The 27,222-nt window shown below is 41.6% G+C and overlaps 1 protein-coding gene across 1 annotated transcript; it reads right to left on the reverse strand.

Moving 5' to 3' along the window:
- Positions 1-413: 413 nt before the first annotated feature.
- LOC310709809 (uncharacterized protein) lies at positions 414-25,486 on the reverse strand. Its single transcript, XM_083509848.1, has 19 exons — positions 23,734-25,486; positions 22,802-23,560; positions 20,648-20,810; positions 18,616-18,765; positions 17,666-17,823; positions 16,958-17,134; positions 16,226-16,361; positions 14,905-15,092; positions 13,993-14,131; positions 12,880-13,052; positions 8,368-8,580; positions 7,825-7,987; positions 7,248-7,397; positions 5,905-6,065; positions 5,210-5,383; positions 3,721-3,856; positions 2,294-2,481; positions 1,529-1,667; positions 414-825 (listed from the first exon to the last, which is right to left on the reverse strand). The coding sequence occupies exons 2-19, from the start codon at positions 22,994-22,996 to the stop codon at positions 650-652; spliced, it is 2,979 nt and encodes a 992-aa protein (XP_083365974.1). The 5' UTR covers positions 22,997-23,560; positions 23,734-25,486; the 3' UTR covers positions 414-649.
- Between the last annotated feature and the right edge of the window lie 1,736 nt (positions 25,487-27,222).

Consider the following 27,222-nt stretch of genomic DNA (forward strand, 5'->3'; position numbering starts at 1 on the left):
TCCCGCCTAAAATAACTGCCGCGGACCTGAGTGAAAACTATCTACAGACCTGAGTGAAAACTATATACAGTATCCCCCTGTTGGCCCAGGGTGAAACTACACTACATAACAGCAACAACTGTGGCAAGAATTTTGTTAGCCCAAAGATGGAAACAACAGGAGCTACCAACAAAAGAAGAGTGGCAGATGAAGTTGATGGGCTTTGCAGAACTGGCAAAACTGACAGGAAGAATCTGGAACCAGCGAGAGCAAGCATTCCAAAGGAACAAATTTATATTATATCTAAAAAACAACTCTAAGCAATTAACATCATTAGCAGGGTTATTTGAAGATTTGTAAGATGAAACTGCTACCTATTCAGGTTGAGTAATACAATATTTTAGGTAATGATATAACAATGATAGGAAACGAAGTGAAATGCAAAGATGTAAAGTTTAATTTTATAAACCATCAGATGGGAGGGAGGGAAGTCGTTAGGCTCAGTTGAGCCAAAAAGATAAAATAAGAGGGTACGATGTTACGTAATGTGATTGTATGTAAAACCAATAAAAATCATTTTTAAAAAAACATAATTAGGATTAAGCCTCAAGTGTGCTTCTATCCCACAAACTAATAATACTTTTTAAAGAATGCTATAAGATGGGTCCCCTTAGCGAGAGAATGCGCATATCCGGTATGGCAGAGGAGACAATGTCACACCCATCCTAAATTCACGGCTTAATGTCTCATTCTTTGGAGCCTGGAAAGTGAACTTCTGAATTAGGGCAGTGAAGAAAATGAAGAGCTCGGTCCTCGCCAACTGCTCTCCAAGACAAACTCGCTTTCCTAGAAGAGGGGGAGAAAGAGACTGTTTCAGTAGAAAGCTTTTGCTACAGTAAACTTCTCTTTTTGTAACTAGTTGTTGCTAAAGCCGTAGTGAAAGAGGCCTATTTAAAACGACACTGGTGGACCAGGAAGCCAAATACCTATAAACATTCTGTTGTTTCAAAATGAAGAAACCAGTCCTATCTATTTCCTCATCCCCTCAAAAAACCACACGGCTCAGTGAGGAGTGGGAAGAGAGCATGCCAACACCGTATTGTGTAGTAGATAGGTAGCCGTGTTGGTCTGCCATAGTCAAAATAAAAAAATTCCTTCCAGTAGCACCTTAAAGACCAACTAAGTTAGTTCTTGGTATGAGCTTTCGTGTGCATGCACACTTCTTCAGATACACTGCAGTGTATCTGAAGAAGTGTGCATGCACACGAAAGCTCATACCAAGAACTAACTTAGTTGGTCTTTAAGGTGCTACTGGAAGGAATTTTTTTATTTTGACCGTATTGTGTAACATCACACCTCCTATGGCAGCCATTTGTGTCTTACACACAGAGTACTTCCTCAGAATGCCAGATATGACCACTGGCTTCAATAGGGTGGGGACCCCTACAGTGCACAACTATTTTAGCAATACACCAGACTTCCCCCAACCAAGCCATTATCATGTAGTCACTGTTGCAATTCTAATGAGCCACCCATCAACTTTTGTTACCTGCAGAGAATGGCAGAAACGCTTCCCTTTTCCTGAACTGACCATTCTCCAGGAAATGGCCAGGATTAAACACATTGGGTGTTTCCCACTCATCCTTGTCAAACAGCACAGAGGTCAAGTTGGGGACCATTATGGTTCCCTGTCAAAGAAGAAGCAGAGAAGACAGCAGATTAAACTGGCAGAGAACTCTCTGTATTTTTATCTGTGCAACTCTCTACGGTAGTACTGAGCCTCTTAGATCCAATACCAATGCTGTCCATTAAATAAGAAAGGATATGTTTTGAATGAGAGACTTCTGAGTAATTAATTGAACCACAGCTCATGAAAACACAGGCACCTCTATATATTTTAAAATACCAGACTTTACCTGAGTGTTTAGGGGATTTACAATTAGAAACACCAGAGGCTGGCTGTTTCTGTTTTGTGTGGTTAGTAATGACCACTAAAAAAGAAAGTAAAGGAAGATACTAGCTATCCATACAAATGGTTCAGACTGCAGTCGGAATCCATTTTTGCAGGGTGGGTGTGTGTGTGTGTGTGAGAGAGAGAGAGACCCAAGTCTATCCCAAATCCATCCCCCCAAGAACACCCAAGACTCCCTCCCCAGTCCTGCCTGTTGGTCATACTGGCTCAAGTTGGTAAGAGTTGGAGTTGAACAACATCTGGAGAACCTCATCATAGCTAACCCTCATCATGAACCTTGGCTTCAAGTTTCCACATCTTAAGGGAAGAGGAAAAGGAGGTAAGAAAGCTATTAACATTTACCTTGGGAATATGAAACCCAGAGAGTGTAGTGTCCTTAGTTGTCATCCGGGGCACATTCAAAGGCACAATGCTGCTTATTCTTTGAACTTCATGAACCACTGCATTGGTATAGGGCATTCTGTCCCGGTCATCCATTGATGGCTGGCGAGACTGGCCAATCACAGAATCTATTTCCGCTTGGACTTTTGCTGCAAATAAAAGAAAATCTCCTATCAACACAAGAAGGATATACTTTATCTAAGATCTGTAGGGGAGGCCCATCTTTAATATTTAATGGATTTGAACAAGCACAGAATTGATACTCTTTAAATGAATGGGTAACCAAATTTTCACTTATTGGAATCAATTTTCATTTGGACCAGTCAGCAGAGTATCCTGATATTTTAGGAAAGGCACCTATGATCTGCATCAGCAAATGAGGATTTAGAAATAAACAAAAGAATATCATCTGCAAATAAAACCAACTTGTATTCAAATGAATTATATACTACTCTGTAGATATACTCATATTGTCTAATAGCGCAACCTGTAGACAAAAGTTGTTGAGCTCTTTTTAGTTTTGCCCCCCCCATCTCTTCTAAAAAATGAATTTCTGAGTTTCATTTTTTATTAAATTCGCCAAAATCTACACTTCCAACATAGGCTGCCACAAGTCCAGGTTTTCCCATACATTTGTTTAAGAGGACCATGTCCAAGAAATTACAGACGCATGGCAACCCTAATAAATTGCTGCTTTATTATTATGTTTCATTTGTGAATCACTGCTGTATGTTTGATTGTAATGCTGAATGTTGAAATAAGAACTTGCTTTTTGGTGTTTTTATCTTTTTAAAAAGTGCTATTCATCCTGAAAAGGATAAAGATAATTCCTGCTAAGAATTAATTGGCTTTCTTTAAATAACATTTCATAGTTGTTTTTATTTTCTCTGTTACTGCACTGATTTGTATCTCAATTTGGAATCATAAACTACTCTTTTTGTTTTCATTGATCTTTTTCTATGTTTATTTCAACAATTTCTGGTTTTGCTTTATTTAGTGTATAACTTGCCAGAATCTTCCATTTCCTTATCTGCTTTACACAACTGATGGGTATAAACATGTCTAAGTACAGTGATACCTCAGGTTAAGTACTTAATTCGTTCTGGAGGTCCGTTCTTAACATGAAACTGTTCTTAACCTGAAGCACCTCCCGCTGCCACCGTGCTGCCGGAGCACGATTTCTGTTCTCATTCTGAAGCAAAGTTCTTAACCTGAGATACTATTTCTGGGTTAACGGAGTCTGTAACCTGAAGCGTATGTAACCTGAAGTGTATGTATCCCAAGGTACCACTGTAATGTTCATTAATCTTGGTAGGTTTACTCTGGATAGGACTTAGTTGAATATAACCGAAAGTAATGAAAGGGAAATAAGCCAACTACAGTTCTACCTTGAATTTCTGGATAAATGGCCATGTAAAGTAAAGCCCAGCGCAATGTTGTAGAAGTTGTTTCTGTTCCAGCAAAAAACAGATCCAGTGTTGAATGTAGAAGGTTTTCTTCATGGAAACTGGAAGCTGAATCCTCCTTAAAACAAAAATGTACCAGGGAGTTAAGCTGCCATTAAAAACACCATCCTGTCAGACCCACAAGTCTACCATGTTATTAAAATGTCATGTCATTAAAAACCATCATCCTAGTATCAGTCCTATCTGTCAAATGATCACCATGGGAACTACAGACTCCTAGACAGGGTGGATTCAGACAGACAACTGAGGCAATGGTAGGTCATGAGATGCCTCTACAGTGATGCTTTCAGTCATATCAACTGTCTGTTCTGACAAATCACAGACAAGTGGTGGAATTTGGGCAGTAGACCAGAATTTGGGCAGTGGACCTTCTGAAATGCATGATTTCATTTTTACATGTACACTTGCAAATGCACACATATACTTCGCCTGTTCATCTGAATACATACAGAGTCAATGAAAACAATATAGCCTTCTTGGACAAACCACTTGTGTAGCTAGTTCTGGCATTTTATATTGTATCTCTGCCTTCTCCTATTATCATTGTTGCTGCCATGAGTGCTGGAGGGAGAACTGCTCCCTGCTGCGAGGCCCATTTCCAGCTGGCCTAGGGGGCGGGGCCCAGATCCGGCTTAAACAGCCAAAGAGGCTCCTGGGAGCCAATGGGACATTGCTGGAACAACTCTTGGGTTTGGGCAGCTGGCTAAATTGTTTTACAATGTTTTAAGCAGTTCCAATTTTGGTTCCTCTGGTATGTTTTTGTCAGGTTGTGTTTGGTTAAATGTTTACTTGGAGTTGGCAGTTCTTTTAATTTGGGTATAACTGTAAACAGTTTATTATTGTTGTTATTATCAGTTTCTGTTGATTTATTGGTTTGTATAGGATATTCTGTTTCTTAACGTTTCATGTTTTGTTGTGGTTTTATATATGCTGTAAGCTGCCTAGAGTAGCTGGGAAAACCAAGCCACATGGGCGGGATATAAATAAAATATAATAAAATTATTATTATTATTATTATTATTTTAAAAATTATATACTTTTTGTTCTTTTTATATCTCAACTTGGTCATTTCATTTAGGTAGGCATAGAGAGAGGTTATTCAGGCAACAGAGGCAATGGTCATGAGAAGCCTTCATTGCAGTGATGCTTTTAGTCATGCCAACTATTTGCTCTCACAAATCACAGTGAACTATTGGGGAGGTATCTCCCCATAAAATACATGACTTTATATTCATGCAAGCAGAAATGTATTTTGGCTGAAGTCATAAACTCAACAGAAGGAATATGGTCAGCCACTAAGGACCATTCAGACAAGCCACATGACTAGTTCTGGTTTTTAATATTGCTTCTCTGCCTTCTACTACTCTTTTATTATTAAAGATATATACTGTTTGTCCTTTTCATCTCCTACCTTGGCCATTTCATTTAGGTAGGCATCAATGAAGTCTCTGGGTTCAGATGGGTTCCAGTCTTTGTGTTTTTCAATGATTCCTCTCACAAAGGATTTCAGCTTTCCCCAGTTTTTAAAGACAGTATTATGAGGCCCTGGCAAGTGCTTCATGAGAGTGGGAAAGATATTGTACAGCTGTGGAAACAAACACCAATATCATATATGTGCAGAGAAACCCCTCTCAAAAAATATTCACATCATGCCATACAAAGAAGAAGCCTACTCGGGCTATTTCTGAGGAAAAATAATAAAAGATTGTGTGCGCTAGTTTTGTGCACCACCCAGTATTATTTATTTAGTTTTGTAAATTTCAGGAACAATATTTAATATTTGAATGTTTGAAATTAGTTTCAGGAACAATATCTGAACGTCCCCTACATGGAATATAAAACCAACACCTTCTCTGGCGAAAGCAAGCAGAGAGGAGGTTCTGTAATATTAAAGGCATCCCAGCAGATATGCCTTCAATATTACAATGGACAGTGTTAAAACAAGATGGCAAACAGACATGCATGGGAAGAGATACTCGAATTACTAATATGAGAAAATAAAGAAATCAGAACGTGAAAACCGAAGTAGATGGATAAATGTTCAACCAAAGTGTGGAAGTCTCTTTGGGCCAAAGCGGTTTCGTTTTCATTACTCACAAGACCTACCCGACTCCAAATAGTTGCTTGAAGGTACATCGTCTCATCAAGCAAGTGCAATAACATCTGGAAACGGCTGTCATAGTAATCAAAGCGGTCTCCAAATGTGATGGAACAAATGATATTTGAAACAGCATTATTAATCTGAAAGTGAGGGTTAAATGGCTGCCCTGGAAGAAGGGAGGGGAAAGGGGTAGAAGAGAAATAAGAGTGCTTATGACTTCTATATAACAAGAGCAAAATGTGGGGAATATAGGTGGGGTGTGGATAGGGTAGGATCTATGAACAGAAGAAACCATTTAGTATCAATGTTAAATCCTGTGATTTAAGTTAGGACACATCATATAATACGTTAAGCACACTTATATTTTAAAATAACCCTTTGTCCTCTTCATAGGGTAGGATTATTCAGCTGGAGGAGGGCACAGGTAATATTCTACAGGTGGAGGGTGTAAATATGAAAGCACCGTGGTGGAGTCCTATAGCTTTGGTAGCATATGCTGAACAGCTGTGGGTATGGTTTGGCCAAGGCAGGAGGTTGGGAAAGGACATTTTGGCTAACAAGAATGGCAAGGGCAGTCCCCATCAGAGACAGAAAAAAGAGGCACAATATACCAAAAGAATGCAGTGGTACCTCGGGTTACATGCGCTTCAGGTTACATACACTTCAGGTTACAGACTCTGCTAACCCAGAAATAGTACCTCAGGTTAAGTACTTTGCTTCAGGATGAGAACAGAAATTGTGCTCCGGCGGTGCGGCAGCAGCAGGAGGCCCCATTAGCTAAAGTGGTGCTTCAGGTTAAGAACAGTTTCAGGTTAAGAACGGACCTCCGGAACGAATAAGTACTTAACCCGAGGTACCACTATTGTATCCATTTGAAAAAGTTCAAGAAGACATTCCTGGGGATATTGTGCGTGCACTTCTTAGAGGCTTGGGTTAGCTGCATGTTTGGCCTGAACCAATCTCTATTGTACTCTATTAAGTACTTAACCCGAGGTACCACTGTATACCAAACATATGACTTTATTTATGACTTTGGTTGTTGTAGCTCTCAAAAAGGGGAACACATCATCAGCCCAAACACTCCATGTACCTATTTGTTCTTGTTATTTTATCCTACTTAGTGGTTTGGGGTTGCAACAAAACTCAGAATAAGCTCCAAGTCCCACAATGGATAAGCACCTGTGTTGTTTTTTTTAAAAAAAACCATCCTTCCAATTATGAGGTTCTCCCAGCTCCAGCAGAGCTACATTTGTGGAAAGGAATGCCACACAGCTTTGTACCATGAGTGTGTATACGAAATAGCAGCTTAAATAGATGATGCCACTGGTTTATGGGCTCTGGTGCTCACCATTCTCTGCTTCAATTGCATCCGTTAGGTATCGGCTCTCCTCCTGTATTCGTTCTTCTAAAGACCTTTTGCCCAAACCAAAGTTTCTGAGAGTTGATAAGGCAAATCGTCTTTGTTGTTTCCAACTAAGGCCATTAGAGAAGATCAATCCTAAATAGGAAGAATTAATATCATGTAGCAGATATGTACTTTTAAAAGGAGTAACTGCAAATTGCAAGGAGATTTAAAAGACCTAATTATAAAGGGACTCCTCTTTCCATTAAACTATTCTGCTTGTCTACTTATACCACACTGAGGAGACTGCAGAGCATTTGAACTGAGCTAAGCTACTGCTGCTTCACTGTTGCTTTTTGCGTGTTTTACTCTTTTGATTGTGGTTTTAATAGGAACTTTAATTTTTCCGGAAATATTTTGAGATTGGTGTTATGATACAGGAAATGAAAATGAAAAAATCTAATCATCAGGCATGAAAACATAATATTATCAAACAACCTAAGGGTTTATACAATTAAGGCAGACTTGGGAAAATATCACGCTTAGTAAATTTAAATAATTGAGCACATTAAAAGAAACTCACCAAATGATGTAAATATTTCTTTATCAAGAGGAAGGACTGGACGATCTACAAAGTTTTCACCCTGATGGACAAGAGTCTCTTTCACCAGCTGCAATCCATTCACAACCACAACCCGCCTGTTTCCAACCTGAAGGCTGAAGATGTTGCCATATTTTTTTGCAAACTGAATGGAGAAGGAGGAACTATGTAAGGGGGGATATATATGTAAAACATTAATATTGTGTATTAATCTGTCTGCATGGTGGGCTGGGATACTGTTTCTGAATGGGAATCTTAACTTGTGCATTGTAAGGTGCTTAATTATTTATCCAAGCAGATATCTACCTCATAGCTCAGGACCTTTCTCCTGGCCAGAGTTGGAGCAAAAAGGCAGAGGTGGTAGAAAGAATCTGTTGACAGATCTATTACAAATAATTGTTAGGTAAAATAGATCCTCTGTGTTCAGAGGCAATACACATTTGACAGCTATACCAAGGGTCACAAGCTACTTTCCAGTGTAATGTTGTGCTTAACTCATGTCAGGGACCTTTCAGTCATCTTTACCTTTTGCATGGAAAAATGGGGTTTCTTGAAATCCATGTTTAGCATGTTACCCAGCAAGGGAAGAGGCATGGGCCCTGGGGGGAAATCCCTTGGGCGAATCTTTTTCTTGTAATCAGCAAGAAGCAGAAATGCAGCCAGAAACACCAAAATGACCTGCAGGGACAAGGCCTCCCAGAGGACAGAGAGCAACTGGAGCAGCATCTTCAAAGCCTTCTAGCCTTCCTTTGTCAGAATGGATTGCTATCTGTCATGGGAATCTAAAACCTTATGCAGGTAGAGCAGCCACACCTGCCCTCTTGGCTAATGTTCCTGTAAGAAAGGAAAGGAAAGTTTGTGCACAGTGTTACACATCATGGCCACAGATATGCAGAAGGGAGATAACCTAATGAGTCACCCTACCCAGAGGGAAAAAGAGAGTGGGGGAGAGCAGTTTCTGAACTAGAATATTTCCTTCCTGTTTTTACTTCTTTGGAACAGTAAACGTTTATTTCCTTTATGACATTTCTAAGAAGGGTTTTTTGCAAGTGCATAAAAAAATTAAAAACTTCTACCAAGGGAGATGCCTTCCATTCCTGAGGCATTTGGACCAGCTATAGTTTCAGCAGCTCTGACCTTTGGCCAGGGGCGAAGGAAGGTGTCGTGACACCCGGGGTGGGCGTCACGATGTAGGGCGCATGTGCAACATCGCTACGTACGATACATGCATGCGACACTGCACATGCGCTCTATAGTGGTTTGCCGCCGGCACTGCTCCAGCGCCATACAGATGGTGCCAGGATCCCTCCGGTGCTGCTACAGCCATGAACGGAGGGTCCTGGCACTGTCCATACAGCGCTGGAGCAGCGCTGGCGGCAATCTGCTAAGGACAGCGCATGTGCGCTGTTGCACGCATGCGATGTACGTAGCAATGCCGCACATACACTATTTAGCGGTTTGCCGCCAGCGCTGCTCCAGTGCCGTACGGCGCATGTGTGGCATTGCTATGTACAGTGCATGCGTGCAACGCCGCACATGTGCCGTACTTAACGGATTGCTGCCGGCGCGGGATCCTCTGCTCGTGGCTATAGCAGCTGTGGCGGCGCAATGGCAGCTTGCGCCACCACGAACCCCCGCAAGATGACATCTGGTCACCCCCGCAGACATGGAACCTGGGGCGTACCACCCCCTGCCCCCCCACCCCCGTTGCGATGCCGCTGCCTTTGGCTAAGGAGGCCAAAGGAGAGAAACTGCTTACCTCCGTTCAATACTACATAGATTTTCTTTTGGCAACAGACTGACTAGAAAAGGTACTAGGTACCAACATCTATCCTGATGTTTTTGGTCTCCAACTCCCAGCAGCCCCAGCCAGTATGGCCAATAGTCAGGGAAGATGGGAGAAGGATCATTCAGAAGGCCAGAGCCCTCTAGTACTAGGCAGTTTTAGCCAATAGGAGGCCACGTGGCATAAGAAAAGTTGGTTCAATGTAAACACATTGCCAGGAGCTCTGGAATGGCTCTGTCCACGTTTATGCAGCACATCAACATCACTGCCGTGTTGCTATTCTCCCTCTTAGTAAATACTTGTAGCTTATGAAAGAGTTTTTACAGGATGGCTTTATGTAAAATATTAATATTTCAGATCAATACAGGTGAAATTGTTCCAAATATTCATTACTGTTCACCTACTCACAAGAAGAAGATGAATAGTAAGTTCATTGTTCTTTAAAATCCTATTTGAATTGTCAAACAGATTCAATAGTATCAAGCCTGGGGTAAGGAATATATCCTGCTGCATTATTTTAGAACTTCCCCAAAACACCTTTAACACTCTAAACTTTATAAAGAACTGGGATTAAGCCTTCATCTACTCCTTCAGTACTCGTTAAGAGTAGTTCAAAGACCATACGACTCTGTGTTGCTTCTTTGGGGGGGGGGGACACTACAATAGAGATTGGTTCAGGCCAAACATGCAGCTAACCCAAGCATCTAAGAAGTGCACACACAATATCCCCAGGAATGTCTTCTTGAACTTTTTCAAATGGATACAATAGTGGTACCTCGGGTTAAGTACTTATTCGTTCCGGAGGTCCGTACTTAACCTGAAACTGTTCTTAACCTGAAGCACCACTTTAGCTAATGGGGCCTCCTGCTGCTGACGCGCCGCCGGAGCACGATTTCTGTTCTCATCCTGAAGCAAAGTTCTTAACCCGAGGTACTATTTCTGGGTTAGCAGAGTCTGTAACCTGAAGCGTATGTAACCCGAGCTACCACTGTACTGGTGGAAAGGGGGCATGTCTCTTCTGCGTGGTATTCTCCTCTGCCCCTGCCCCTGTGAATGTCAGCACTATGTGCTCCCAGACAGCCAAATTGCCACTCTTAGGTATTTTCATGGAAATCACTTTGCAGACTCAGACCTTGTCATTGACTATGTTTATTCAATCACAACAATAATGTTTCTGGAAAATAATAAAACCTAAGAATATTCATCGTCCACAAACCAACTCAGTTGTATGCTTCACTGATTTTACTATATTTACAAGCATATTTAAACTCTGCATTCGAATCAGGGCCACCAATACAGAATGGCAATAACTGGCCATTTAACAAGAGAAAATGCATGTATATTCATTAAGATGCATTGCTGCAGGTAACATATCAAACTCTTTGCAAGTTCATTATGAACAAAACATGCCTAACAACATTTTCTAATTTCATAAAGATAGGCGGGAATTCCATTAGAGTTTTATATTGAGTTGTAAGCACACACATTCCTATAAACAAAACAATGCCTTTTCTTCACTCCAACAGGACCAGAACAAGCTCATGACCAGGTCAGGCCCAGGTGCAGAAGCTCCTAAGGATCCACAGTTGTTGTTTTTTCATTGGCTTTTAATGAAATCTTCTCAGGCAAGTAAGAAATACATAATAGCAAACAAAGCATGCATAACAAAATTTGACAGTGAACTTAGTCCTGGTACTACTTGTTGATGCCTCCCCACCTCCCTGACAAAAACACACACACAAAAAAAACCCAGATGCAACCAGAGGATAGAAATATAGGCAAGATGTAGAAACACAATCTGGAAGAGCAAAGGAGCTAATCTATTTTTTTAAAAAAATATATGCTAAAGGTCAAAAGTGTTAAGCTAGAATACCATTCCATGATAGATGTGGAAGATCTGAGGGAGGACTTCTCCGTTGTCAGGAAACAAATTCAACAGATTGAAAACCTGCAATACAAAGACCTACCAGCAACTCTCCTCCGGGACAGAATGGGGTGGAGCTGAAGAAACCTATCAGCAGCTGTGGCCCAGGACCTCACCAGAGCCCACAAATTCTTAGTGACCTTAGCATTGATTCTGATCTTTCTTTAAAGAAAGAAGAAGCAAGCGTTTGCTCCCTCTCAACAGATAAGAGAGAAACCAGCAAAACTTCCTTCCCTATTTTGAGCCAATGAGCAAACAGCAATGTTTTAGACACCAGCTGATAGAAAGACCCCAGGGTCCTAAAGAGCTGGCAATTCCAGTTTTCTATCCTGCTTCTTGTCTTGCTGTTCATTTTCCATTGCAGCCTGGAGGCACCTGAGACAGGTAATAATAATAATAAATTTTATTTACACCCCGCCTGCCCTGGCCAGAGCCGGGCTCAGGGTGGCTAACACCAATAAAATTTCAGTAAAAACTTAATAGGAAAGAAAGAAAAGGTTAAAATGCAATTTAAAATGCAGCCTCATTTTAAAAGTCAACCATAAGGGGAAGGAAACATAAGGGTCAGACTGAGTCCAAACCAAAGGCCAGGCAGAACAGCTCTGTCTTGCAGGCCCTGCGGAAAGATGTCAAGTCCCGCAGGGCCCTAGTCTCTTGTGACAGAGCGTTCCACCAAGTCGGGGCCAGTACTGAAAAGGCTCTGGCCCTAGTTGAGACCAACCTAACCACCGTGTGACTTAGGACCTCCAAATTATTGTCATTTGTGGACCTTAAGGTCCTCCGCGGGGCATACCAGGAGAGGCGGTCCTGTAGGTACATAGGTCCTAGGCCGCATAGGGCTCCCTAGAAGCTATTTTGTGCAAATCGTTTGGGGGTGGATATATGGGTAATTTATCTGGAAGATATTTGTATTTCTAGAAGACAGTGATCTGACATGGTTACCCTTCCTGCCTCTGTTTCCTTCCCCCCCTCTATCTCTTGTTCAGCTCTTTGATGGCTGAGAACAACCTTTAGTGTCCTAATTTGTCAAAGGATGTGATAGTGCTGGGTACCTTCACCTTCTTTGATGTTAGACATTGTTTGGAGAACATGAGGCATTGGGAGAGGTGGCTAATGAATAATCTGCACATAGCCAGTCGAGCAAGCCACATAGGCTAACAAGTTAGCTATCTATAAATCAGGTGGTGTTGGGCAGCGTCTGAGAAGCTTGTGCATGGACTGATCCGGCTATTTCTTGAGGGCTTCCAAGTGGCATAGATCTGTTCCTGCACCATAAACTGATCCTACTTTTTAAAGAAACGGCAATGACATAAAGTAAGTCCCCTTAGCGAGAGAATGCACATATCCGGTATGGCAGGGGAGACAATGTCAGACCCATCCTAAATTCACGGCTTAATGTCTCATTCTTTGGAGCCTGGAAAGTGAACTTCTGAATTAGGGCAGTGAAGAAAAGAAAGAGCTCGGTCCTCGCCAACTGCTCTCCAAGACAAACTCGCTTTCCTAGAAGAGAAGGATACAGAGAATGCTTTAGTGGAGACCTTTTGCTGCAGTAACTTCTCCTTTTGTAACTAGTTGTAGCTAAAGCAGTAGTGGCAGTGGCTTGTTTAAAATAACCCTGGCAGACTAGGAACCAAATACAGTGGTACCTTGGTTGTTGAACTTAATCCGTTCCAGGGGTCTCTTCGACTCCTGGAACCATTCGAAAATCAAGGCATGGCTTCTGATTGGCTACAGGAAGCAGCTGAAGCTGCATCGAATGTTCAGTTTCCAAAAAAAGTTCGCAAACCGGAACGCTTACTTCCGAGTTTGGGGTGTTCGGGAGCCGATTTGATCGGGAGCCAAGCCTTTCGACAACCAAGGTACTACTGTACCTGTAAAAGGGATTCTGTTGTTGCAAAATAAATGAAGACGCCGGTCCTATCCATTTCCTACTCAAGTAAATGGGAAAACTGAACAAATATGTTCACAGCTTTCTAGAATCTGGAATGCATACATTTGAGGTACATAAATTTCTATCATATGAAGTGTTGGAGAGAAATATTTTAATTGGAATCTACCTCATTCACACTACCTATTTTGCATCTAACTAAGCTAAGGGTATAGCAAACTAACAATACATGAGGGATAGCCAGTCTAGTCCCTGTGGGCTGTCAGTGCCACCTATGACACCTGTGAACATCCCCTCAAAAACCCACACTGCCTAATTGGAGGAGGGGACTATGTCAACAACATTTGTGTTGTACCACACTCACAAAGAGAGCCATTTTGTGACTGGTGCCTACATCACTTTCTTATATGTCAAATGTGGCCACTGGCCCAAAAAGTTTGGTAACTTCTGCAATATACAATATAGTTAGTACTACACCAGGCTCTCAGCTACTAGGCCTCCACCATTTAGTAACTCTTGAAATTTTGATGACGAGTCCATCATTTTTTTTACCTGCAGAGAATGGCAAAAATGCTTCCTTTTTCTTGAACTGCCCGTTCTCCAGGAAATGGCCAGGATTAAACACATTGGGTGTTTCCCATTCATCCTTGTCAAAGTGCAAAGAGGTCAAGTTGGCAAGCATTATGGTTCCCTGTCAAAGAAGAAGCTAGATTAAAAATGTCCATGAACTCTTTGTGTTATATTTTTGTAATCACAGCAGTCAAACTCTATTCTCTGGTGCAGAAAAGATATGCTCTGAATGAGACATTAGCTTTTCATTATTAAATAATTCATCCAACTACATTCCACAAAAACACAGGTTCCAATATAGATCTAAAAATATATTCAATGTCTGCTGGACTACTAAAATTTATGGTTAGAAACACCAGATTTTAGCAAATTTCAGACTGACCAGCTATCCATTCAAACAGAGACTGTGGTTTGGGTCCGGTTTTACAGAGGAATTTGAAGAAAACAAAAGCTTATCTAGCTCAGATCCCTCTATCCTTTCCAGATCATGGTGTATCCCAAGAATACTCTAGCATCTGCCCCAGGGCTAGCATCGCTGTTATGCCAAACAAGCCTAGAATTCCATAAGCAGTAGAGGAGTGAAATGATGGGCAAAGCAGAACACCATAGTGGGAAGGGTCCAGATTTACAACTGACAAACCAGTTTCTCTCCAACCAGTGCCAGCCTAATGGTATGGTGCAACTCTGCAGGTAGGCATGGGGGTGATGCAACCTGGGACACAACTCTCATCATTTCTGCCCATTAGCTGGTTGGAACTGATGACAGTTGGGAGTCCAACAACATCTGGACAGCACAATATCAGCTACCCCTCATTTAGAACTTGGACTTCAAGTTTTCACATCTTAATGGAAGAGTAAAGGCAGATAAGAAAGCTGTATCTTCTTAACATTTACCTTGGGCACACGAAACCCAGCCACTATAGTGTCCTTAGTTGTCATCCGGGGCACATTCAAAGGTACAATGTTGCTTATTCTTTGAACTTCATGAATAACTGCATTGGTATAGGGCATGCTGTCCCTGTCATCCGTCGCTGGCTGGCGAGACTGGCCAATCACAGAATCTATTTCTCCTTGGACTTTTGCTACAAAGAAAAGAAGATTTGTCGTTAATACAAGAGCAGCAGAATTGCAGGGGAGACTTGTCATGTTGTTCCATCACTGGGTGCCCATTGTGTGGTGGGAAGGGAAGTTGCTTCTGTGCAATTGTGGCCCATTTGTGGAATCACCTTTATTTGGGTTGCAGACAGCAGCTGCACTGGTAGAGTTTCAGCATTGCCTTGGGACTCATTTTTTCACCCAGACCTAATTTTTATTTTCCAAGTGCTTCATGTAGTGGAATCTTCCACATATCAGACATAGAAATATATACATATAGTACGATGATTCAAACATGGTTCTACAACTGTTTTTTGCAGTTTGTGACATACAATAATTTTAAAACTGGAACTTGAACTCTTTTTCTTGCTTTCTCATCATACATAATTTCAGCTTTCAGCCATGTGTGGTTAATTGAATTGGTAAATGTTGAAATAAAAACTGGCTTTTCAATATTTTTATCATTTTAATAACTGTTATTCTCCCCAAAAGGACAAATATAATTCCTGCCACTCTGTAACAAGTGATTGACTTTCTTTAAATATAAATACATTATTTCTTTTATATAAATCTTGTAGTTTCTCTGTTACTGTACTGCTCTGTTTCTCCATTGATAATCATAAACGTCTCTTATTTTCTTCGTTAGTTTTTTTCCTATATGTATTCCAGCAATTTCTGTTTATGCTTTATTTAGCATGTAACCTGCCAGAATTTCACATTCTTCCCTTCACTTATCTATCTTTTTTTACACATCTGATGGGTATAGACAGTGCTTTTTTCTTAAAAAATGTTGAGGGGTACTCTCATTTTGTCTCAAGAAAATCACCATTTTATAGGCTGCCATCTGTGGTAGCAACGGAACTGATGATTCACCATGCTATTCAATGGAACTGACGATTCACTATCATGGGGGAGGAACTTAATTTTTTTAAAAAAATGTTTCTTCTCCCATTAGATTCACAAAATTTTTAGGGGTATGCATACACCTGCGTGCCCCCAGAAAAAAGCATTGGGTATAGGCATGTCTGAGTTTGTTAAATTCATTGGGTTAGCTGTGGGTAGGACTTAACTGAATCCAACCCAAAGTAATGAAAAGGAAAGAAGCCAATTACAATTTTACCTTGAATTTCTGGATATATGGCCATGTACAGCAAAGCCCAGCGCAGGGTTGTAGAAGTTGTTTCCGTTCCAGCAAAAAACAGATCCTGTGTAGAATGTAGGAGGTTTTCTTCATGGAAACTGGGAGCAGCATCCCCCTTGAAGCAAAGAAAATGCACCAGCGTGTTAAGAGGCCTTCGAACACCATCATCCCAGTTCCAGTCCCATCTGTCAAGTGATCACCATGGAATTCCTCATCTCTATTCCTGAAGAGTATCCAGAACCCAGCAGGGTCACATCAACAATCCTGTACATTATTGAAGTTGGGATAAAGTATGGGTTTGGTCTTGTCAAAGTTTGGTCTGGACTACAGAGTATATTCAGACAGCCAACTGAGGAAATGGCATCTCATGATATGCCTCTACAACAATGCCTTGGGTGATGTTGACTGTCTGCTCTGACAAATCACAAACAAGTGGTGAAATTTAGTGGGCAAATGGGGAAATGCCACCCCATGAAAGGCATGAAATCATATTTATATATGCACTTGTGCACGCAAGTGCACACAAACTTCACCTGTTTGTCAAATTAAATACAGAGTCAGCAAAAACAATATGGCCAGCACCAAAGGCTGCTTAGACAAACCACTTAGCTAGGTCTGGCCTTTTAGATTGTACCTCTGCCTTCTTCTAGTATCATTATTCTTTTTAAAAAGAACAACAACTATAAACTTGTTGTCCTTTACGTCTCTTACCTTGGCCATTTCATTTAGGTAGGCATCTATGAAGTCTCTGGGTTCAGATGGGTTCCAGTCTTTTTTGTGTTCTTCAATGATTTCTTTCACAAAGGATCTCAGTTGCTCCCAGTTTTTTAAAATAGTCTGATGGGATCCTGGCAGGTGCTTCATGAGAGTGGGAAAGAGATCGTACAGCTGAGGAAACAAACACTAGCATCACATATATGTATGGAATATATGTATGTATATTAAATAACAACAACAATAAATGATTAATAAACATTAGTTTTGTGCACCATCTAGTATTATTTCTGTAAATATTCAGGAACAACGCTTGAATGTCCCCTACAAGTAATAAAAAACCAATTCCTTCCCTGTGGAAAGCTAGCAGAGAAGGTTTTAGCCTCCTCATGGTGTGTGCTACTTTTTCATATGCAGAGATTTTTATTCAGTTACACATGTGATTACCAATTCAATAGCCTAAACTGTGTTTTAGCACATGGTTCTTTTTTTTATGAATGCTTTATAATACTGAAGGCATCCCAACCAACAGACAATGCTAAATCAAAGCAAGATGGCAAAGGGATATGAATAGGAAGAGATGATTGGGTGACTAGAATGTGGGAGAAAGAAATCATAACATGAAAAACCCACAGCACGTGAATTAACATTCAGCCAGCATGTGGGAGTCTGTCTGGGCCAGAGCGTTTCTGACAGAAGACCTACCTGACCCCGACTTCCTTGAAGGTACGTTGCCTCATCAAGCAATTTCAATAACTTCTGGAAACGACTGTCATGGTATTCAAAGCGGTTCCCAAAAGTGATAGAACAAATGATATTTGAAACAGCATTATTAATCTGAAAGTGAGGGTTAAATGGCTGCCCTGGAGGGAGGAAAAGATGGTAGAAGAGAAATAAGAGTGCTTATGGCTTCCATATAACAAGAACAAAATGTGGGGAATGTAGGTGGGTGTGGATAGGGTTGGATCTTTGAACAGAAGAAACCATTTAGTATGAATGTTACACCCAGTAATTAAAGGACTCTGTGGGATAGAGTTATGTATAAGACATCAGGCACATTGTGCTTTCAAGTGAGCATTTGCCTTCTTTATATTTCTTTATAGGCTGGGATTATTCCACGACAGGAGGACATAGATAATATTCTACAGGTGGAAGGTATCTGAAAGATAAAGGTGCAGTGTTGGAGTTTTATAGAACTTTCTAGCATACTCATCTGTGAGATCATCAGTCAAGATCTGGCCAAGGCAGGAGGTTAGGAAAGGGCATTTCTGTAGAAGTGGCTAACTAGTATGGCCTGGACCATCTTAATCGGAGGCAGAAAAGAGATGCACAATAGAACAAAACAGCACATCCACTGCCACACCTGCAGATGTAAAGGAGAAGCAGAGCTGTGTGTCTTCAGCATATCACTGACAATGTACTCCAAAGCTCAGGATGACCCACTCAGTAATTTCATGTAGATGTTAATCATCATGGGGGATAAAACTGAACGCTGGGGAACCCCACATGGGGCTGAACAGCACTCTCTAAAAATCATCCTCTGGAAATGACCATACAGGTAGGAACAAAACCACTGCAAAGCAGTGTCTTGACCTGAATTCAGACAGCTTTAATATCACAGATGGTGCCACTGGTTTATGGGCTCTGGTGCTCACCATTCTCAGCTTCAATTGCATCCGTTAGGTATCGGCTCTCCTCCTGTATTCGTTCTTCTAAAGACCTTTTGCCCAAACCAAAGTTTCTGAGAGTTGATAAGGCAAATCGTCTTTGTTGTTTCCAACCGGGGCCATTAGAGAAGATCAATCCTAAATAGGAAGAATTATCACCATATAGCAAATAAGGACTTTTAAAATGAGTAACTGCAAATAGTAAGTTAGGAGAGTTAACAGACCTTCTAATTATAAAAGAGGACTCCTCTCTCCCCTAAGCTATCTGGCTTGCCTGCTTATATCATACTGAAAAGACTGCAAAGTTGACTTTGCTGCTGCATCTGCTGCAGCTGTTTCATTGTTGCTTTTCATTTGCTTTACTGTTTGTATAGTGTTTTAATACTAACTTTATTTCACCATGTGAAAGGTTTTGGGAACACTGATAGAGCAAAAGTGCAGCATTTCAAAAAATAAATAAATGGGGGAGAATGAGAACATGTAAAAAATCCAAAATATTTCATCTGTAGGGCTCTTCTGCTATTTGAATACATGGAGCATCCATGGACCTGGACATCTCAAAGGCCACTGCTTCTATTCCAACTGCCCTCTCCATCCTTTATACAGATAGTCAGAGTCACGGGGAAGGCTTAACTCAGCAGCTTTAATGAGGCATTAGGTGTTCCAGCACTCTTTCCACACCCCAGTCCATGCCAGTGACCCCACTCATGACCACTTATGCAAGTAGTAAGTGCAGTTGTAGGGGTCAGTGCAGCCATGATTGCTTATCTCTCAGACAGACTCAGCTTGCAAGCAGCATGACCCCCTTAGCTGATACCTGCTCTTCTTAGGAAATGTTGAACTGAGCAGATCTTGTGGTTGGAGGTTTCCTGGTAGTGTTGATGCTTTTCATGGAAGTCAAAAGGTCAGACTTTGTGGTTGGAGAGTTCCTGGCATGGTCAAAAAGGCAATGTCTGGGAGGGAGGGGGTAGTGGCAGAGAGTGACCACAGGACCTGCTGAGACCTGCTTTTGGAGGAACTAAGCCTTTCAAGTGTAACTGAAGACTAACTGAGCTGGAGGGCAAATGGAGATTGTCATAGACTGCCTGATCATGCAGTGCTCTAAAATGCAGAAGGAATGTACATGACTACAACTGACTTTCTGCCACAGAAGTTTGTTCTCCATGGAGGGCCAGTGGGTTTGGGCAGGCTGGTGGAACAAAGGAGATGGAGATAGTGTGCATATTCCCCAAATGCACTTTCTCCTTTATCTCAGGAGTTGCATGATGCCTGATGAGGGCCTAAGTACAACCCCAGAGCAGGTATGAGGGTGAACTGCTGAATCTGACTTTCTGATGCCTTTGTCACAAATTCACAGCAGTTAGGCTAAATAAGCAGGCATGTACCATGGTCATCTGAAATTCACTGAACTGTAGGCACAAATCGCCTGATCAGCCATTATGCTAAGGAAGTAACTTAGTAAAGGAACTGGTTTCCAGCTCCTTTCAGGCCACTAGCATGCCACAAACTTAGGGAGAATGTAGAATAGCGGGGGGTGGGGAGAGATTATGTGGATCCATTTCCAAGGCTCCCAATACGAATTTCAAGGATATTGTTCTTTATTAGATTGCTTTGTAACGCAACACTATTCTCACTTTTTTAAAGAACAAATGAACTGAAATGAAGCTATCCACTTAAAAAACAAAAAGACACAAAAAGGCATGAAAATGCAAATGTTATTAAAAACAATATACAATATTCAAAAAAGCAGTATGGCAGAGAAAACTGCAAAAATCTGGACTTGCCACCCAATGCATAGTAAGCTCAGTCAATCTGAACAGTTGAGAGGGTATGCTTCTCTGACGCACATTAATGCTACTGCTTTCATTTGGTGCAATGAAACAGGAAATGCAAATAAAAAAAATTAATCCTCAGTCATGAAAATATAATGTTATTAAACATTCTAAGGACTTGTACAATTAGGACAGACTTTTAAAAGTTCTATAAGTTTAAACAGTTGACCATATTGTAAGAAACTCACCAAGCTTCTTAAAGACTTCATCATCAAGAGGAACGCTTGGACGATCGACAAAGTTTTCACCCTGATGGACAAGAACCTCCTTCACCAGGTGCAATCCATTCACAATTACAAACCACAGATTTCCAAACTGAATGCTGATGATATTGCCATATTTTTCTGAAAGCTGAATGGAGAGGGGGGAAGAAAGTTAGAAAGAGTATGTAATCCTTTATACAGTCATACCTTGGTTCTTGAACAGAATACTTTCTGGAAGTCTGTTCTACTTCCAAAAATGTTCCGAAACCAAGGTGTGGCTTCTGATTGGCTGCAGGAGCTTCCTGCACTCAGTCGGAAGCTGCGGAAGCCGCATCGGATGTTCAGGTTCCAAAGAACTTTCACAAACCAGATCACTCACTTCCAGGTTTGTGGCGTTCGGGAGCCAAAATGTTCGAGTCACAAGGTGTTCAACAATCAAGGTATGACTGTGTTAATCTGTCTGCTTGATGCTTATTGAATGGAAGGAGGAAACTTTGACCGCCATCAAATTCATCAGAAATAGCAGGAATGCCTACAGGATTTCCTGGGCTGGGATGCTGTGTCTGAATGGGTCCCCTCCTGAAATCTATTAACAAGATGGGCCATTTATGGTAGTCTAGCCTACCTTATAGGGACACAGGTGGCACTGTGGTCTAAACCACTGAGCCTAGGGCTTGCTGATCAGAAGTTCGGTGGTTCGAATCCCTGCAATGGGGTGAGCTACCATTGTTCAGTCCCTGCTCCTGCCAACCTAGCAGTTCGAAAGCACATCAATGTGCAAGTAGATAAATAGGTACCGCTCCGGCGGGAAGGTAAACAGCGTTTCTGTGCGCTGCTCTGGTTCGCCAGAAGCAGCTTAGTCTTGCTGGCCACATGACCCAGAAGCTGTACACCGGCTCCCTCGGCCAATAAAGCGAGATGAGCGCCGCAACCCCAGAGTCGTCCGCAACTGGACCTAACAGCAGGGTTACCTTTACCTTTAGCCTACCATTCAGAGTTGTTGCAAAGATAAAAGACAGAACAGAAGGATAATGTGTACAACCTTGAGCTTCCATGTGAAAAATCAAGAAACAAATATGTAACGTGTGTGTGTGTGTGTGTGTGTGTGTGTGTTTGTGTGTGTATACAAGATACAAATATATGTCAATTACAGATTATGTGGGGGGGGGGGAGCTGGAAAAGCAGCCGCCTTGCTTTAACTGCAATATTTTATGATCCTGCTATTTATAGCAAAATACGGAACTGAACCAAAACAGTTTGCCAACCCAACTCTCACCCCAGGTCACAGAGCTGATCTGAGGCAGCTGGAGCTGCAACATTAAAGGCCCAGTTTCTAATGGAAACTAAGCCATAGCTGTCAACTTTTCCCTTTTCTTGTGAGGAATCCTATTCGGAATAAGGGAATTTCCCTTTTAAAAAAGGAAAAGTTGACAGTTATGAACTAAGCACACCTCTGGCATTCTGTTCTAAGAACCATAGCACTGGAAAGCTAGCTTCTTAACATTTATTTATTTTTATTAAAGCACAGGTTTCTTATCTCTGATTCTATCTTCTTTTTAAAAACAAAAATAAAGTATTATTTTTCTTAATTTTGACCTGAAATTTGAAAATGAGTTTGTGCAAGGGCAGGGGACATACCCTCACACACACACACACACACACACACACACAGCCCCCTGCAAATACACAATGCAGCTGCAAAGCTGCACCAGATCGTGCTGTATATTTGGGCCTAAGGCAAAATTTGAGAAAAGCAAACTTTTCGCTGGATTGAGGAGCCGAGAGAGATCTAGCTGGTCGCTATGCTGCGCAAGCAGAGATCAGGACTTCCTTCTTAGGCAGAGAGGAAAAAGGCAGGGGGAGTGAAAGGAGCCTGCTAACAAAATAGAAGCATACATCAACGGACTTACTTAAGCTTTAGAAAATATACCTCTGGATACCAGATGCTTTTAACAAACAACAGAAAATGCATTTGTCTTCATGCCCCATTTGTGGTCTTCTCCAAGACATCTGGATGCTGACTCTCGGAATCAGGTTTCCAGACCAGGGGGCATCTCAGCCTGCCCCTTCTGCTGCAATTTTGTATTTATCTCATGCCAGCTGAGTCTTCATCAAACTGACCATTTCCTTCATCCTTACCTTTTGTACTGAAAGATGAGTCTTCTTCAAATCCAAACTAAGTGCATTGCCCAGCAAGGGAAGAGCGATGGGCCCTGGGGGGAAATCCTTTGGGCGACTCTTGTAACCAGAAAGAAGTAGAAATGTAGCCAGAAACACCAGAATGACCTGCGGGGACAAGGCCTCCCAGAGGACAAGGAGAAACTGGAGCAGCATTTTCAAACTCTTCCTATGTCAGAACAGACTGCTCTGTGTCGAGGGAAACTTGATTCTGATCCAGCTAGAGCAACCACACCTGCCCTCTTGGTCAATGTTCCTGTGAGAAACAAGGGCAAAGTCTGCACATATTGTTTTAAATCACGCACATAAAGAGGAAGAACCGAGATTACTCATTGGTTGAGTAATTCTACCTACAGTGAAGGGGGGGGGAGAGATTAGTTTTCTTATATAGAACCTTACTAAATCCTATGAGAGTACAGACTTGATATGTAAACAATATACAGTATAGTTTTTCTATTAGTAGCTGCTTATTTGACAATCTCACAGGGCTGGAAGGAATCCTCAGGTTTTTCTTTAAATATTTGGCCGCATAATACAATGTTTATACTCATGCCTGAGAAACTGACTTAAATCAAGGGTATGTCAGGGTGCAAATAGACCTGTGAATTTTGCCTCCATTGGCAGGCATTCCTTACTTATATAATAGGCCAATCTCAAGGATAGCAAGTCCCAATGAAATATGGCATTCATTTGTATTCATGACATTTGTTTTTGTAGTTTCTATATCAGGTACAGTGGCGTAGCGTGGGTTGTCAGCACCCGGGGCAAGGCAAGTAATTTGCGCCCCCTAACCCATGGATTTGCATGCCCTAACCCGTGGATTTGCGCCCCCTAACCCCCAGATGTTGCGCCCGGTGCGGCTGGCCCCCCCTGCACCCCCCACGCTATGCCACTGATCAGGTAGTATTTTGTTGTAACATCTAATTAAATGTGTAGTCTCCTGAGAATGGACTTTATTTTATGAGGTAATGGGCAGGAACCCTGCTTTTTTACAGTTACTCTTTTTTTCTTTATTATATTTCATACCTCTTACTGGGTCACTTTTTTAATTCCATAATGAAGTCTCAAAAGTATTATTTTTTAAAGAACACTAGACATGAGATTAGCTCAGACCAAACATTTATCTGGTTCAAGACTCTCTAAGAACTTCAGGCACAATGTCCCCAAGAAATATCTGCATTAATTTTTTTCAATTGGGCTTTTTAAAGCTGCACACAACAGAACTGATGGAAAGGAGACACATCTCTTCTGAGCTGGATCCGTTTCTGCTCCAGCCCCTGTGAAAATGAGCAATACCTGCTAATTCAGCCTCAAATATTTTTAGATCCCTGCTCGAATCATCCTTGGTCGCTGACCAAGCTGGTTGTGGACCATGGGAGTTGTAGTCCTGCAGAAACTGGAGACCCAAGGCTGGAGAACTCTGCACTAAAATGACAATGGCAGGCCAAGAAAGAAAAAACCTTTCCAAATCCTTGGCCTTACTTGCTAAGGTCTTTCATATTTACCATTACAAACTATTTCTACCTAAATCTCCCGGAAAATTTTCATTCTTCCTGAATGACAAGCCAGTAGTTCCAGTAAATGATTCATCTTACACTGTTTTTGTTCTATTTAAAACAGTGGACTAGAGTCTGATTCTGGCAAATTCACTATTCATGATTAGGAATGAAAGGTAGCTACAAATGATCAGTTGGTTGCTACTAGTTGCTGCGCTCTAATATAAGATGTTGCGGTAAACTGTCAAAAGGATACCCTCTTGTGGTTTTAACTTGTAATTGCGCACCAACCACCAAAATGACGCGTCTATTTTCTAACGGCTGATTCGGTTTTCACACTGTTACCCACTATGTTAATAACAACAATGCTTTCGGAAAAGAATAAAACATGTGGAAAATTTCTTGGCCACGTTCAAGAATTATATGTGAAATTTTGATTTTATGATATTTATAAGCACATTTAATTTTTGTGTTAGGATTGGGGCCAACAACAGAGAACAAAGTGCATGAATGGTTCAGTCCAATGTGTTGATGCAGTTAACATATGAAACTCTTTGCCAGTTCATTTCACAACAAAATGTTTCTTGCAAAACATTCTAATTATAGAACCACAGGCAGGACATTCCATTAGACTCTCATCTTGAGTTAGGATCACCCACATTCCTACAAGCAAACCAATGCCTTTTCTTCACCACAGCCAAGGACAATACCAGAGGACAACCAGGTCAGGCTCCCAGGAGCCCAGCACTTTGGACCCAAGCCTACAGCAATAGCACCTACCAGCTGCCCTCCTCCTGGAGAAGACAGGTTAGAGTAAAGACATGGGACGCAGGCTCTTCAGAAGAGAGCCCACAGTGTCTTGGCGACAGGACTGCCAACTCGGAGCTCCCTTTTAAGAAAGAAAAAGCAAGGCGCTGGGTTCCCTTCTCCTGAGAGAAGAGAGAAAAAGCAAGCAAAGCCCTCCCTGCTTTCAGCCAATGAGCAAAACTGCAATGTTTGGGCACCAGCTAGCAACAGCTGATGCGAACACCCCAGGGTCCTAAACAGATGCTGATTCAAGTTTTCTATTCTGCCTTTGTCTTGCTGTTCATTTTGCATAGCAGCTAGGATGAGTCTGAGACAGGTACTCCTCCCTAGAAGCCAGTGCTTTTTTCCTGGGGGGGGGGTGTGCAAGGGTACGCAAACTCCTAAACTCTTTGTGAATCTTTCTACTTTTCTCCATTTACTATATTTATTTTCCCTGATTTCCCTGTTGTTGTTGTTGTATTTGTACCCCACCTTTTCTCCCGATGGGACTCAAGGAAGTTAACCAATAAAACCAAGAATCACTAAAAACATAGGAAAATTGACATTAAAATCAATTAAACATTAATAGAATTAAAATGATATGTAAAATCTGTATAAAATCTACTAAAAATTACTGTAAAAAACAGCAGGGTACCAGCCCTTTCATTAAAAGTAGTCAGTTCCCAGAAGCCTGTTGGAACAGGAAGATCTTCACCTGCAGTGGAAGGACCACAAGGAGGGAGCCAGCTTAGCTTCTTCAGGAAGGGAGTTCCAAACTCTGGGAGCAGCTACTGAGAAGGCCCTCTTCTGTGTCCCCACCAACTGTGCCTATGAGGGTGGCAGGACCAAGAAAGGGGCCTTCCCTGAAGACCACAAAGCCTGGGCAGGCTCTTACAATAGAATACAGTTTTTCAGATAGCTTGGACCTAAGGCGCATAGGGCATTATGGGTTTTAGCTATGTGCAGCTGCTGTTGTATTTGGTTACATTCCATTTTTTTTTTAATCATTATTTATTTTTCTTGTTAGAATTTATATAGCCATCAGGTCTATATTTACATAGCACTGAGTGGGAGATGACAATTCTGAAAGCTCCAATGAGGTCAACAGAAGTAGGGTATGTTAAGCCTCGAAAAGAAAAGACCAAGAGGAGATAAGATAGCCATCTTCAAATATCTCAAGGGCTGTCACATGAATGATGGAATAAGTGTTTTTTCTCTCCTGCTCTGGTGGGTATCAAATTACAAGAAAGGAGATTCTGACAAAACTTCAGAAAGAACTTTCTGACAGTAAGAGCTGTTCATCAGTGCAATGGATTTCCTTGGGAGGTTGTGGGCTCTCTTTCCTTGCAGATAGAGGTTGGCTGGCCATCAGTCATTGATGCTTTAGTTGAGATTCCTGCATTTCAGGGGGTTGAACTATATGCCCCTGGGGGTCTTTTGCAACTCTACGGTTCTATGGCTCCAAGTGTGTAGAGGACAGATAGCAGATTAAGTTGCCTCTTGACAAAATATAAATGTAACTACTGAAATACAGAGGTTTGTGAGGTTTTTTGAATAATAGGAGATTGCCATAATTGATATAAACAATTAGTTCAAAGGGATGAGGCCAAGAGGGAGTGGTGTGGCTAGAGGAAACAAAGGGACCACAGATATCCTGTGTCAAGGGACAACAGAAACCAGGAGATGCAGATACAGATTTAGGAGAGCATGAACTGTTTGGTGGCACTGGGCATGCAGCCTCAAGGGCACTGCAGGGGACGTTGAAACTATGATTTAGAATGGAGCGTGAGAGGCAGGGGGTGCTGAACATTGGCATCATGCAGGGCGCCAAGGTCTGCCACTGCCCTGACCACAATATGGACACAACTTGTCTGCTCAGCTCTGAGATAAGCAGATACTTCTTTTAGGACAAGAAGGCTTTCAGTCATCCTTGGAAGGTCTTGGAAGGTCTCTTGTTTTATCAATAAGTCACTGACCTTTTGTAGTGTCTTCTGCTAGGGCTACTTCCACATTAGGGGAGGAATTCAATAATGTGCAATAATGCCAACAGGGCAAGCATTTCAGCTTGCCAGGCAGACAGACCACCTGCTGTCTCCCTGC

Source organism: Podarcis liolepis (genome assembly GCF_965112155.1).
Source record: "Podarcis liolepis genome assembly, chromosome: 6".
Classification (NCBI taxonomy): domain Eukaryota; kingdom Metazoa; phylum Chordata; class Lepidosauria; order Squamata; family Lacertidae; genus Podarcis; species Podarcis liolepis.

What these genes read in the sequence shown, in the direction of transcription:
- LOC310709809 (XM_083509848.1), bottom strand. Translation starts at nt 22,996, where the DNA reads ATGCTGCTCCAGTTTCTCCTTGTCCTCTGGGAGGCCTTGTCCCCGCAG. An exon ending in ATTTTTGCCATTCTCTGCAG is followed by an intron (nt 13,053 to 13,992) that starts GTAAAAAAAATG and finishes CTTCTCTTCTAG; the next exon opens with GAAAGCGAGTTTGTCTTGGA. An exon ending in CCCATTTTTCCATGCAAAAG is followed by an intron (nt 7,988 to 8,367) that starts GTAAAGATGACT and finishes TTCTCCATTCAG; the next exon opens with TTTGCAAAAAAATATGGCAA.